This window comes from Hipposideros armiger, unplaced genomic scaffold (assembly GCF_001890085.2).
Source record: "Hipposideros armiger isolate ML-2016 unplaced genomic scaffold, ASM189008v1 scaffold_548, whole genome shotgun sequence".
Taxonomy (NCBI): domain Eukaryota; kingdom Metazoa; phylum Chordata; class Mammalia; order Chiroptera; family Hipposideridae; genus Hipposideros; species Hipposideros armiger.
In genome coordinates, this window is record NW_017731898.1 from 24,456 (window position 1) to 37,513 (window position 13,058).

General features: G+C 35.4%; 2 protein-coding genes across 2 annotated transcripts; one reads left to right on the plus strand and one right to left on the minus strand.

The window, feature by feature from the left end:
• The first annotated feature begins 3,659 nt into the window (after window positions 1-3,659).
• Window positions 3,660-4,607, plus strand: LOC109396836 (olfactory receptor 6C2). The gene has a single exon (XM_019668992.1). The coding sequence runs from the start codon at window positions 3,660-3,662 to the stop codon at window positions 4,605-4,607; it is 948 nt and encodes a 315-aa protein (XP_019524537.1).
• Window positions 4,608-11,739: 7,132 nt separating this feature from the next.
• LOC109396861 (olfactory receptor 6C70-like) lies at window positions 11,740-12,678 on the minus strand. Its single transcript, XM_019669014.1, has one exon. It carries the CDS (start codon window positions 12,676-12,678, stop codon window positions 11,740-11,742), a length of 939 nt encoding a protein of 312 aa, XP_019524559.1.
• Window positions 12,679-13,058: the final 380 nt, after the last annotated feature.

Genomic DNA, 13,058 nt, shown 5'->3' on the forward strand with positions numbered 1-13,058 from the left:
GTATTTGTCTTTCTCTGACTGACTTATTTCACTTAGCATAATGTTCTCTAGTTCCATCCATATTGTTGCAAATGGTACTATTTCCTTCTTCTTTATAGTTGAGTAATACTTCATTGTGTAAATGTACCATAGTTTCTTAATCCAGTCATCTACCGATGGGCATTTCAGTTGTTTCCAAGTCTTAGCTATTGAGAATAGCGCTGCAATGAACATAGGGGTGCATATATTTTTTCAGATTAATGTCTTGGGGTTTTTTGGATAAATACCTAAGAGTGGGATTGCTGGGTCACAAGGTAGTTCCATTTCCAGTTTTTTGAGATAACTCCATACTGATTTCCATAGTGGCTGTACCCATCTGCATTCCCACCAGCAGTGCACCAGGGTTCCCTTTTCCCCACAACCTCATCAGCATTTGTTTGTTGATTTATTGATGATAGCCATTCTGACCAGGGTGAGGTGGTATCTCGTTGTGCTTTTTATTTGCATTTCCCTAATGCTAAGTGAGGTTGAACATTTTTTCATATGCCTGTTGGCCATCTGTATGTCCTCTTTGGAGAAATGTCTCTTCGTATCCTCTGCCCATTTTTTAATTGGGTTTTTTTTTTGGTGTTGAATTGCATGAGCATTTTATATATTTTGGATATGGATGAAGGAGAAGGGGAAGGGATGAGACAATACAAATTGGTAACTACAAAATGGCCTCAGGGATAGACAAGACAGTCTGGGGAATATAATCAATAATGTTGTAAATATTTTTTTAGGGGGCCAGATGGACTCATGCCTTGTTAGGGAGACCACTTCATAGTCGGTGTAGAGGCCTGACTACCAAATTGTAATCTGAAGCTGATGTTGAATAACAATGTATGTCAACTATAATTATATATACATATAGTCACGGGATGTGGAGTAGAGAGTAGGAATGGAGTCAATGGAATTGTAATAGATAAGTATGATATCGGGGATGGGAGGGTAATAGATGTGGGGAGGGGATTGTTACTTTGTGAGGGGTGAAAAGGATAACTATTGCATTGTTCTGTACACCTGAAACTAACAATAATAAATAAGTAAATAAATAAATAAATAAAAATCAACCATGATCTCCAAAGTAGAGGTGGGGTGTTTAGTGGCTGACAACAGTGTTTACTGGAGATAGCCATCTTTAAACTTGATGCTACTTTGAATTGAATACCTCAGCAATCAAAGCTTAAGAGGTGCACTTGCATTACAAAAAGAAAAGCCAATTGTCAGGTCTTTCAGGACACCATAATCAAGGCTTAGGCCAGTACACCTTGAGGAGTTAGGCAAAAGGGAGGTTGGGAATTTAGGTGGGTGAGTATGGACAACAAAGGCCATGAAAGTAAACATCACCTTTGTCATAATTTTCCTTACCTTACATTTGTGGAAAGATTTCTGAGAGGTTAAGACCCAGTAAATTAAAAGAATGAAACGTTTCTTGTCTTCTGCAAAAGGATAGGATATAGTCACCCTTACTTAATAAAATTTGAAGATGGGAGGGCCGGCCGAGTGGTGCGTTGGTTGGGAGTTGGCTTGGGACACCTGCTCTTAGCGGCAGGGCAAGGGTTCTGATCCCACATAGGAGGGCCAGTGATGCTGCGCCCTCTACAGCTGAGATGATGAGCAGCAGCTCGACCTGGAGCGGGGCTGCCATGAGTCGCTGGCGACTGCATAGGCTGCAGTGGTGCTGCAGTGGACTGCCGTAAAGCTACCGTGAGTGGCTGGCAGCCAGCGTGAGCTGCCAAGAGCCACTGTGGGTGGCCGTCGATGGCCAATGATGGACCTGCCTCACCTAGGAAGAGCGCAATGATAATACCAACATGGGCCAGTGGGGCGACGTCCTCCACAACTAGACTGAAGAAAAGGGGGACAGTAGCTTGTCTGTTCCCCTTCCCCGATTCCCCAACACTGTTCTTCTCCCTCAATTCCCCAATAAAATCTTTAAAAAAAATTTTTTTGAAGATGGGAAAGAGGATTAAAAGTGATACTGTGTTTCTGAAGAGAAAAAAAAACAGAAGCAGATTAAATTTAAAGTATGGATAAAGCTTCAAGTTTAAGAATGGAAGAAATTTTAAAGCAAACTACATGTCATATAAGTAGGTACATTTTATCCTTAAGACACTCAGAATTAGCATTCTATTCTTTCCAAGTAATATTGTTTCTCTAATAACTGTAGTTATGATTCGCCAATAGTCAGGTCACAAAATATTAGATGACTGAACTTTAATTTTTTAAAAAATATTGTGGAGATGCTAGAAAAAGAATTATCAAAAAAAGTGCCATTGGCTTCAACAGTAATGAAGTTATTGTAGGTGTTAAAATAACTTAACCATAAGGAAAAATGAAATACTGCCCTTATGACAACATGGATGGATCTAGTGAGTATTATGCTAAGTGAAATAAGTCAGGCAGAGAAAGACAAATACCATATGGTTTCACTTATGCGTGGAATATAAAAACAAAACAAAACAAACAAGCAAAACAATAACAGAATCATAGAAACAGAGACTAAAGGGATGGTTACCAGAAGGGTGGGGCTAAGAGGATGGATGAAAAAAAGGGAAGAGATTTATAGTCAATAACACTGTGATCAGTTTACTGTGTGACAGATGATTACTAGAATTAGTGGGGTGATCGAAGTGTAAGGTATAAAAATGTTGAACCACTGTATTGTACACCTGAAATTAATATAACCAATATAAGATTCTATACCAACTACACTTAAATAAAAAAGTAAATAAAAAATAAAAAAGCAGTAAGGGGGTTGGAAGTGAAAGTCAGGTTGCAGAGGCTTAAAGCTTAAATGGAGTAGAAGTAAGATGAAAACGTGGAGACAATGTCTTTTTAAAGAAATTAAAAGCCTGATTTAAAAAAACACAGCCTGGAAGACTATAATTAGTGATATTAAATGCAGTTTTAGCTTCAGGGGCTTTGAGAGAAGTGCCACTCCAGTCACTCAGCAAAAATACATGAATGTGTTTGAGGGTATCTTTTTGTCAATATCTTGAATACAGTTTCTCACACTATAAATAAAATAGCTGTACATCAAACCACCTTGAGTTAAAAACAAGGAATATAAATGGAGAAGAACAAATAGTCAAGGGAAAATCTCAGGATCCAGGGTTGTGGTTTGTTGTCATTGTAATTTGTTTGTTTTTCAGGAGAAATGCATCTTACCCTTAAAACAATCTTTTGATATTAACAATTGAAGAGAATTCTGCTCTTAATTATGTGGATATGCCCTATATCCAAGGTTTGTCTTGGATGAAGAAGGATTAAGTACACATGAAGCAACATCTTTCTTTCCCCCTAACTTGTTTGTAAATCCAGTCCATATAATGAATTACAAACAACCAACCACATTTATAAATTTTGAAGAGCAAAACAATTATCTGAGAAAAAGTTAGATTATTTTACAATAACAGAAATCCTGAAGCAATAATTCACTGCTCATACAAGAATATTCAGAAAGGCTATTGGAATAATGGCAATATTGATTATGACATGAAAGGAGAAAATACATGCACACTTCTTTGCTTCATTTATATATGCACAGTCTTTTACATGCACAGAATTCAAATATCTATATCCCGATAAAATCTCTTATTTTTACATGCTGATTGGAGAGATTTCAAAAGTCAATGATGAGAAACCACACACCAGTAACAACCTTTATCCTGCTGGGACTGACAGAGGATCCACAGCTGCAAATTCTGCTTTTTATCTTTCTATTTCTCACCTACGTATTGAGCGTAACAGGGAACCTGACAATTATCACCCTCACATTGGTGGACTGCCATCTTAAAACTCCTATGTACTTTTTCCTCAGGAATTTTTCCATCTTAGAAATCTCATTTACCACTGTCTGTATTCCTAGATTCCTGTACAGCATATCAACCGGGGACAATAGCATTACCTACAATGCTTGCGCAAGTCAAATATTTTTTGTTATTCTCTTTGGAGCAACAGAATTTTTTCTCCTGGCAGCCATGTCTTATGACCGCTACGTTGCTATCTGTAAGCCCCTTCATTACATGACCATCATGAACAATAGGGTATGTACCTTATTAGTCCTCTGGTGTTGGGTGTCTGGCTTACTGATCATTCTCCCACCACTTAGCTTGGGCCTCCAGCTTGAATTCTGTGACTCCAATGCCATTGATCATTTTAGCTGTGATGCAGGCCCCCTCCTAAAGATCTCATGCTCAGATACATGGGTAATTGAACAAATGGTTATCCTCATGGCTGTATTTGCACTCATTATCACCCTCGTGTGTGTGTTTCTGTCCTACACATACATTATCAGGACTATTCTGAGATTCCCTTCCGTCCAACAAAGAAAGAAGGCCTTTTCCACGTGCTCGTCCCACATGATTGTGGTTTCCATCACCTACGGAAGCTGCATCTTCATCTATATCAAGTCCTCAGCAAAGGATGAAGTGGCTATTAATAAAGGCGTATCTGTGCTCACTACTTCTGTTGCCCCCTTGTTGAACCCCTTCATTTACACCCTGAGGAATAAGCAAGTGATACAAGCTTTCAATGATTCCATGAAGAGGTTAATATTTCTCTCAAAGAAATCGAAGTTTTGATGAATCAGAGTAAAATGAAAGAAGAAAGTCCTCTAAATATTTAACTACAGCTCCTAACTTTTTCATTGTTTTGTGTCTGTAATTTACTCTTAGTAACCTTCTGAAAGACATTTAATGCTGTATTCTAATCTCACCTTAAACTCCTTCTTCTTCCAAACAAAACTCATACATCAAGTTTTTTCTCATTGTGAAACTATACAATATATTTCCAAGCAATTAAACTTGCCTCCATTTCTGACCTTGTATTTTCTTCCATGCTCTAGGGAAGGAGAGAACATAATATTTAAAAGTATATAAATTATGTAGAAGATACATTATGTATTAATATTACTAGTCTCTCTTTAAGACAAAGTTATCAAAGTTAATATTATAAATCTAAGAATCAAATAAAATATTGAGAACAGCAACAGCTAAGATGTACAAGGTCTGACAATTAAGTTTGTAATCTTTGTTGCAACGATGTTTCTAACCTTTTTTGATATCAGAGGGATTGTTCATTATGAATACCAACTGGACAAACAGGTAACCAAGTTTACTATTTGGAAGTGCTGAAAAGACTGTGTGAAAAAAGTTAGATGACCTGAACTTTTCATCAACAATTCATGGCTTTTGCATCAGGACAATGCACCAGCTCACAGGGCACTGTCTATGAAGGAGTTTTTATCCAGGAAACAAATATTAATAACTGTATTGAAACACCCTCCCTACTCACCTGATCTGGCCCCCTGTGACATCTTTCTTTACTTGAAGATAAAGGAAATATTGAAAGGAAGACATTTTGATGACATTCAGGACATCAAGGGGAATACGACAACAGCTTTGATGGCCACTCCAGAAAAAGAGTTCCAAAATTACTTTGAAGGCTGGACTAGGTGCTGGCATCAGTTCATAGCTTCCCAAGGGGAGTACTTTGAAGGTGACCATAGTGATATTCAGCAGTGAGGTATGTAGCACTTTTTCTAGGATGAGTTTGCGAACTTAATTGTTTGACCTTGTGTTAAAAATAATTTAACCAAATTAATTAATTAATTAATTTAATTAAACCAAATAAGGCCTTCCAGGCCGATTAAAATAATGAAAACAACAAAGTTGAAGCAGAGATATCAGTTCATTTTTCGAAATAATCAGTACCAAGAAATGGAAACATCTTCATAATCACTGATAAGATGTATGGTAGTCCGCCTATATCTGGAGGGGATATGTTTCATGACACCCAGTGGATGGTTGAAACCTGGGATAAAAGCAAACTCTATATATACTATGTTTTCTCCTATACAGGCATACCTTTTCACTTAAAGATATGTGTGGTTTCTGTTTGGCATATTCAAATTGCCAGCATCACTACTCATGTTTTGGAACCATCATCAAATAAAACAAGCATTACTCAAACACAAGCACTGTGATACCACAACAGTAGATCTGATAACCAAGACAGCTACTTAGTGACTAATGGGCAGGTAGCATATACAGTGTGTACAAAGGGATGATTTAGGTCCAGATGGAACAGAGAGAGATGGCACAAGATTTTATCACAGTACTCAGAACACAAGCAATTTAACGCTTATGAATTGTTTATTTCTGCAATTTTCCATTTAGTATTTTCAGACCACAGCTGACCCTGGGTAACTGAAACCACAAAAGTGAAACTGCAGGTAAGGGGGGACTACTGTATTAGCAATTTATTTATATTCATGAGAGAAATTCCTGAAAAGGCACACATTTAATTTAAAATACATTTAAACATAATGTCACTTACTATGGGTTACAAAATTAGAATAGATGCACAAGAGCGAATTAGAACATCAAATTTTAAATGCTGATGAAATGAGACAACCATTCACATTAACACTAATGAATGATTTAAGAAGATATCATGGATATCCAACTGGCAAAAATAGGGGGGCAAAGGAGCTACATAAAGGAGTAATTATGGGAATTATGATCAAGGGAACAATTGAAGAAAATGTTCCTAAATTGAAGAATTTAGAGTTTGAAGCAGGTAACAGTATGCTTGTTGAAAGAAAGAGAGAGAGAAAGAAGGAAGGAGGAAATGAGGGAAGCAGGAAAGGAGAGAGAAAGAGAAAGAGTAAAGAAAACAAACCTCCACTACTAATACTACCACCTATGTAATTATTATCTTTAAAAGTAAATTATTACATCTACTGGGTAACAGACAAAAAGGAGAAAAAATTAATCATTAAAGAAAAATGGAAAAAATTACCTCTAATATTAAACTAAAACCTCAGGGGCTAATTATTTCAAATTTTAAAATTTGGCTTTGAAATTGCAATTAAACATTCTTTTAGGTTATTTCTATTGACAACATTTTTAAAATAGCTGCCTTTTTGAACTACTGATTTCATAGTGACTGTGTTCAAGTAATCCTTATTTTATTTAATAATGGCCCCAGATATCAAACTCTTTTCATCTTATAAATATGTTTTAGTTGTATCAAAATATAGATGGAAGAAGGCTGAGTAATTTGACAAATATATCATAGGTAGCAAATAATGGAGCCTGAATTCCGATTTCAAGTCATGTTCAATCTACTGCGATATACTACCTTTAAAGCAGAAGTGTAGTTTTGTTGGGGGAGGGGTGAGAAAAGACACTATAATCCCACATTTATAAACTGACACAGCATTAGGGAATCTATCTCTTCCATAAAATACTTAGTTTATCAATGTGTCTGTTTATCTCTTTTTATTAAATTGCTTTGACACCAAAAAAAAAGTCTAAACATTTCAGAATTTAAGTACTAGATTTTATATACCACAATCTGTCCTATTGTAGCATAATTAAGATTTTATATTTTGATAAAGAGAAAGAAGATGAGAGAAAATTGCAGTTATCATCTCCCTGTCAACTTTGAAGCACATATTTATTATCAACATGACCTCATGCAGCATTCACCGAAGACTTCCTTTTTTTTTTTAATTAAATGTATTGGGGTGACAATGGTTAGTAAAATTACATCGGTTTCAAGTGCACAATTCTATGATACATTATCTATGTATCACATTGTGTGCTCACCACCCAGAGTCATTTGTTCTTCCATCACCATATATTTGACCCTCTTTACCCTCTTTTACCATCCCCCCTCCTCCTTTACCCTCTGGTAACCACTACACTGTTGTCTGTGTCTATGAGTTTTTGTTTCTTTGTTTGTCTTGTTCCTTTGTTGCTTTCAGTTTTCCCATATGAGTGAATTATTTACAGAAATCAATATGAGATACACCTGAATAAAGAAACCTGCACAAGAGACTAAAATATTTATTATTGAGACCAAAATAATTATGTGACATTTAGTAATGTATTTGATTTAATAACAAGGTAATAATTAGTGAATATAACTATTATAGTTGATATATTTGCAAAACAGAATTAAATCATTTTAATTAATTGAAGTAATGTACCATAGACTCTATCGACATGTAAAATTGAAGAAGACAATAAGATTAGGAGCCAAGAAACTGAGCCAAATAGTATTATACCAACCTTCTTTCCATGTGGAGTTCTAAGTGTTATATCCACAAATAAATGCAAAACAATGATAATTAGTAATTACTATTTAAAGCATTAAAATTTCACTCAGCATTGAAAAGTAGCATGCTTTTAAAGTGGAAATGAAAGGTGTACGGTGGTGGGAGTGTTATAGTTTGAAATAAAAGAAAGAAAGTTACTTATATTTAGTAGCTCCATTTCTTTAAGGTTATTTACGAATGCTTTTTTTCCCCTTTTTGTGGTGTTATGTCCTTGATTATTTGTAATCCTTGTGGCCACATTAGTGTCTATACACTTGAATAAGTAGGCACGTCTTCCAGTCTTTACAGATTGGCTTTGGCAGGGAAAGCCCTTCACCAGTCAGCTCACCCAGAAGTTCTGGGCTTGCCATCTGTTGGGGTCCATGGGTGAACTAGCTGCTGGAGTCCTCAAGAGGACTGGCCTTTTGACAGGTTCAGCAGGTGGGTGGGCCTTCTGCCTTTGGTCCACACAAGTTAACCTGGTATGTAGGTCCGCATGGGTGGGTCTGGAACCTGAATCCACTGGGATAGGCCTGATATTTAAATCCATTACGGCAAGCCTGGGACCTGTGTCCATGGGGGTGGCCTGAAGGCTGGGTCCAATGAGGACTGAACTGGTGCTGGGGTAGGGTATAAGCCTGAGTCTGTAGGTGCTGGGTATTTAATTTTATACAGGCTTATATCATTCTTATTAATTCACCTTTTGCATGCAATCTATAACCATGCCGCAATCATTTTCTCTCTGCTAGCCTCAATTCTGGCTGCTTTGTGGCTTGCTTTTCAGGGATGAGTGAGAAATCAGTCACTTCAAATGCTAACATTTGATTTTTCTCAGCCTCATGCTTAGCAGCCTATCAACCTGTGTTCCTGGGTTAAGTGCAGGCATAGTGACTGAAAAATAAGTCCTCTCTGTCTTTGATAACCTGTGATTCTTCTAAACTAAAAAACACTATCACCAAGTACATGAGCTACGCAATCAACATTATTCTTGTTAGTAACACATTCTATTATCTCATCTCAATTTTCAATCTCTCCTAACAAGACAAGGATTATCTTAAAGTGGGCTGACAATAATGAAGTTAGGGTTCTAAAGGCTCTTAGATCTTCCAATTCAATTTACATTTTTTAATATCCCTCTCCAGGTATATTTTTTATTAAGGTAAAAGTCACATAACATAACATTCACCTTTTTAACCATTTTACTGTATACAATTCAGTGACTATTATAATAGTACATTCACAAAGTTGTGCCATCCATCACCATTATATAATTTTAGAACATTTTCATCATCTCAGTAAGAAACTCCATATCTATGAAGCAGTGGCTCTGTTACTCCCTTCCTCCAGCCCCTGACACCATAATAAATTTTCTGTCTCTCTAATTTGCCTATTCTAGACATTTCATATAAGTGAAATTATACAATATGTTTGGCCTTTTTCTCTGGCTTCTTTTACTTAGTATAATGTTTTCAAGATCCATCTACACTGTAGAATCTAACCATACTTAATTTCTTTTTTTTATTTTTTATTGGAGAATTGAGGGAGGGAACAGCGTTGGGGAATCGGGAAAGGGGAACAAACAAGTTGCTGTCCTTTTGTTCTTCAGTCTAGTTGTGGAGGACGTCGCTTCACTGACCCTCATACAATGTAACTGGAGTCATCCTAAGTCACCTTCACTCACATGTCTGTCGGTTGAATCAGACTGTCAGTTTGAGGCCTCAGTTTTTGTTTTGTTTTGTTTTGCTTTGCTTTGCTTTGCTTTGCTTAAACATACACTTCTGTATGTGTTCTCTCCAAAGAGTCAGTTTGGGCTTTTTGACAGCATGGTGGTTGGGTTCCAAGAGTAAGTATCTCAAAATAGAGAGATCTATATAGGAGACATATTCTTTTTTTTTTAGTTATCCTTAAAATCACACAGCATCTAGTTGGAGTAGTCACTAGCTTCTGCCGAAATTCAAGAGAAGGCATTTACCCTACTTCTTGGAAGGAGTGACAAAATTACATTGTATGAGGATGTTGGATGGAAGAGGTTGTGTAACTGTCATTTAAGGAAATGCTTTCTGCCACAGGAGTGAAGGTGGAGTATAGAACATATCGCTTTATTTCTTATCCAGTGAGGCTGTACAGATAAAGAAAAATTATAGGAAATTTATGCAACATGCCACTCTGTACATTTATCGCCTCCAGTTATTCTAGGCAGACTGACAGGAACAATCATTATCTTAATGTTTGACAAATAATTTGTCTTTTTATCTTTGCATGTATCTCTCTAAAAGTCTTTATCTCCTTGTAATTTATTTTGGAGAACTAAGTCCATCAATAATCTAGTTACAAACTTTAGTTCATTCATATTTTCTTTTCCCATTATCATTAAAATTAATAGATAAATATTTTCAAGAATATTGCCTACAGAAATCTACGGTAACTGTTGACATAGACAAGAACAAATACCACTGGCACATCTGGAAAAATAACCTGTGCTAATAGCTTAACCACCACTATAGTATAAACCAACTGGTATAATGGTGTCTACATTATGACAATTATAGGGTTGTGTCATCTCTGTGTTCTAAGAGCTGACATGTGGAGTAAAAAAAAAAAAAAAGATAATTTCATACCCTAGTTTTGGAAGAAATAAAACATAATTTTATCTTTAAAGCAGTCATTTCAATTTTGACAAACTGATATTTAATATCATTTAGTAGAGAAATTTACACAGAATTAAAAACTGATAATTTCATAACAGGTCATAAAATTTATCATATATGCCCATTTATTCAATATATTCATTGGCATGTTCAAAAGATTAAATTTGTTTATATGTTTTTGAAAAAGATTTCTGAGAAATCAACTACTTGTGTATTAAATCATATTTTATTTTCTGCAATTTTAAAACTCTACCCAACACAAAAACTAAAATAAAATCACACAAATGAAATGTATGATCATTTCAAAGGAAATTATACTCACATTATTAACAGTTGACATTTGAAAATGTCACTTTACAAAATAATTCTCTAGATTATTCTTTTTTTTTTTTTAAGCTGAGCCATCCTGCCACCTGTTGGCAGCTCAATGGCTGCTCAGCTCCGGCCGGGACTCGAACCGCTGTTGCTCAGAGCTCAAACTCTTGAGCGAGCTCTTAACTAACTGAGCCACTCGGCCGGCCCTTTAGATTATTCTTTTAAACTGCAAGGTCTCTTGGAGCATCTTAAGCATATTTAATAGTAAAAAAATTCAATTTATCTAAATACTTTAAAAACATAGTTTTTAAATATAACATGTACATGTATTTAAATTATTTAACAGACACAGCTCTCCAAGAATTTATATTTTACAATACAATCAAAACTCTTCAATCATTTTATTCTAACACAGTTTCAGAGAAAATAAATTTAGAATTTTATATTTCTAACACAGAGTTTTCACTTTGAAGAACAGAAATTTGAATTCAGAATGTATACAGTGGAAAGAGTTTCTAAGCTTGGGTAAGTTAAAGTGATCCAACTAATTAAATATTAGAGGTTAATTCTTAAATGAGAAAAGTCAAAATAGGTTTTGTTTCATGTCCCTTTTATGTTTTATGTTAGTTATTTAAATAAATAGTATCACTTTTCTAAAGTACAAAATATCTTTCTAAATACATCTCTGAAGGCTTGTTTAACTTGCTGGTTCCTCAGAGTATAAACGAATGGGTTCAACAAAGGGGCAATTGAAGTATTGAGTACGGCTACTCCTTTGCTTAAAGTGATTCTTTCATTTGCTGATGGCTTTATGTAGATGAATATACAACTACCATAAGTGATAGATACAACAATCATGTGAGAAGAGCAGGTAGAAAAAGCTTTTTTTTTTTGGTGAGCTGAAGGGAATTTTAGAATTGTTTTGATGATGTAAGAGTAAGAAAGGATTATTAATAGCAATGTGAAAATGAGGGTCATCGCAGCTAAGAATAAAGCAATCAGTTCTAGTAAATGTGTGTCTGAGCAAGAAAGTTGCAGGACAGGAGAAATATCACAAATGAAATGATCAATCATATTTGAAGCACAGAATTCCAGGTCAAGAACCAAAAGCAGTGGAGGGAAAACAACCAGGAAACCAGTTGCCCAAGAACTAAGTACAAGCTGATGACAAACTCTGCTGCTCATAATGGAGGTATAATGCAAAGGTTTGCAGATGGCCACATAGCGGTCATAGGACATAGCCACCAAAAGGAAAAATTCTGTAACCCCCAAGAATATGTAGAAAAATAACTGAGATATACAACCATTATAGGAAATGGTCTTTTCCGTAGTTACAGAGGTAATTAGGAATCTGGGGATGCAAGCACTTGTGAATGAAATTTCCAGAAGAGAGAAATTTCGGAGGAAGAAATACATTGGGGTCTTGAGATGGGAATCTAGTAGAGTGAGGGCAATAATGGTTACATTTCCTATCATGCTGAATATGTAATTCAGAAGTAGAAATAAAAACATTACAATCTGTAACTGAGGGTTATCTGTCAGTCCCAGAAGGATAAACTCTGTCTGTTTTGTATGGTTCTTCATTTCTCTTTCGAGATTTCAAACTCTAGAAATAAAAAATACAAAAATGAGAAACTACATAAGTAGCTTTACCTGGAAATGATATATAAAAGAATCCATATTCACAAACATACCCATTTACAAGATAATATTCTGTCATTTTAAAGATATAATCTAGAACTGTGCAGCAGACACTATTTTAAAAAGAGCACTACAGAAATCAACTCAGCTTTGGAAATTGACTTGCAAAACCCATAATTGTTGACTTTTTTACCCTTACTTACAAACTTCCAGTAATTTGTAACTAATTCCAAATTTTTATATTTGTAAAATAAATAATATAAAATCTTGATTAAGGATTCAAAAATAATCCATTCATTTTTTTATTAACTTCATCAAAATAA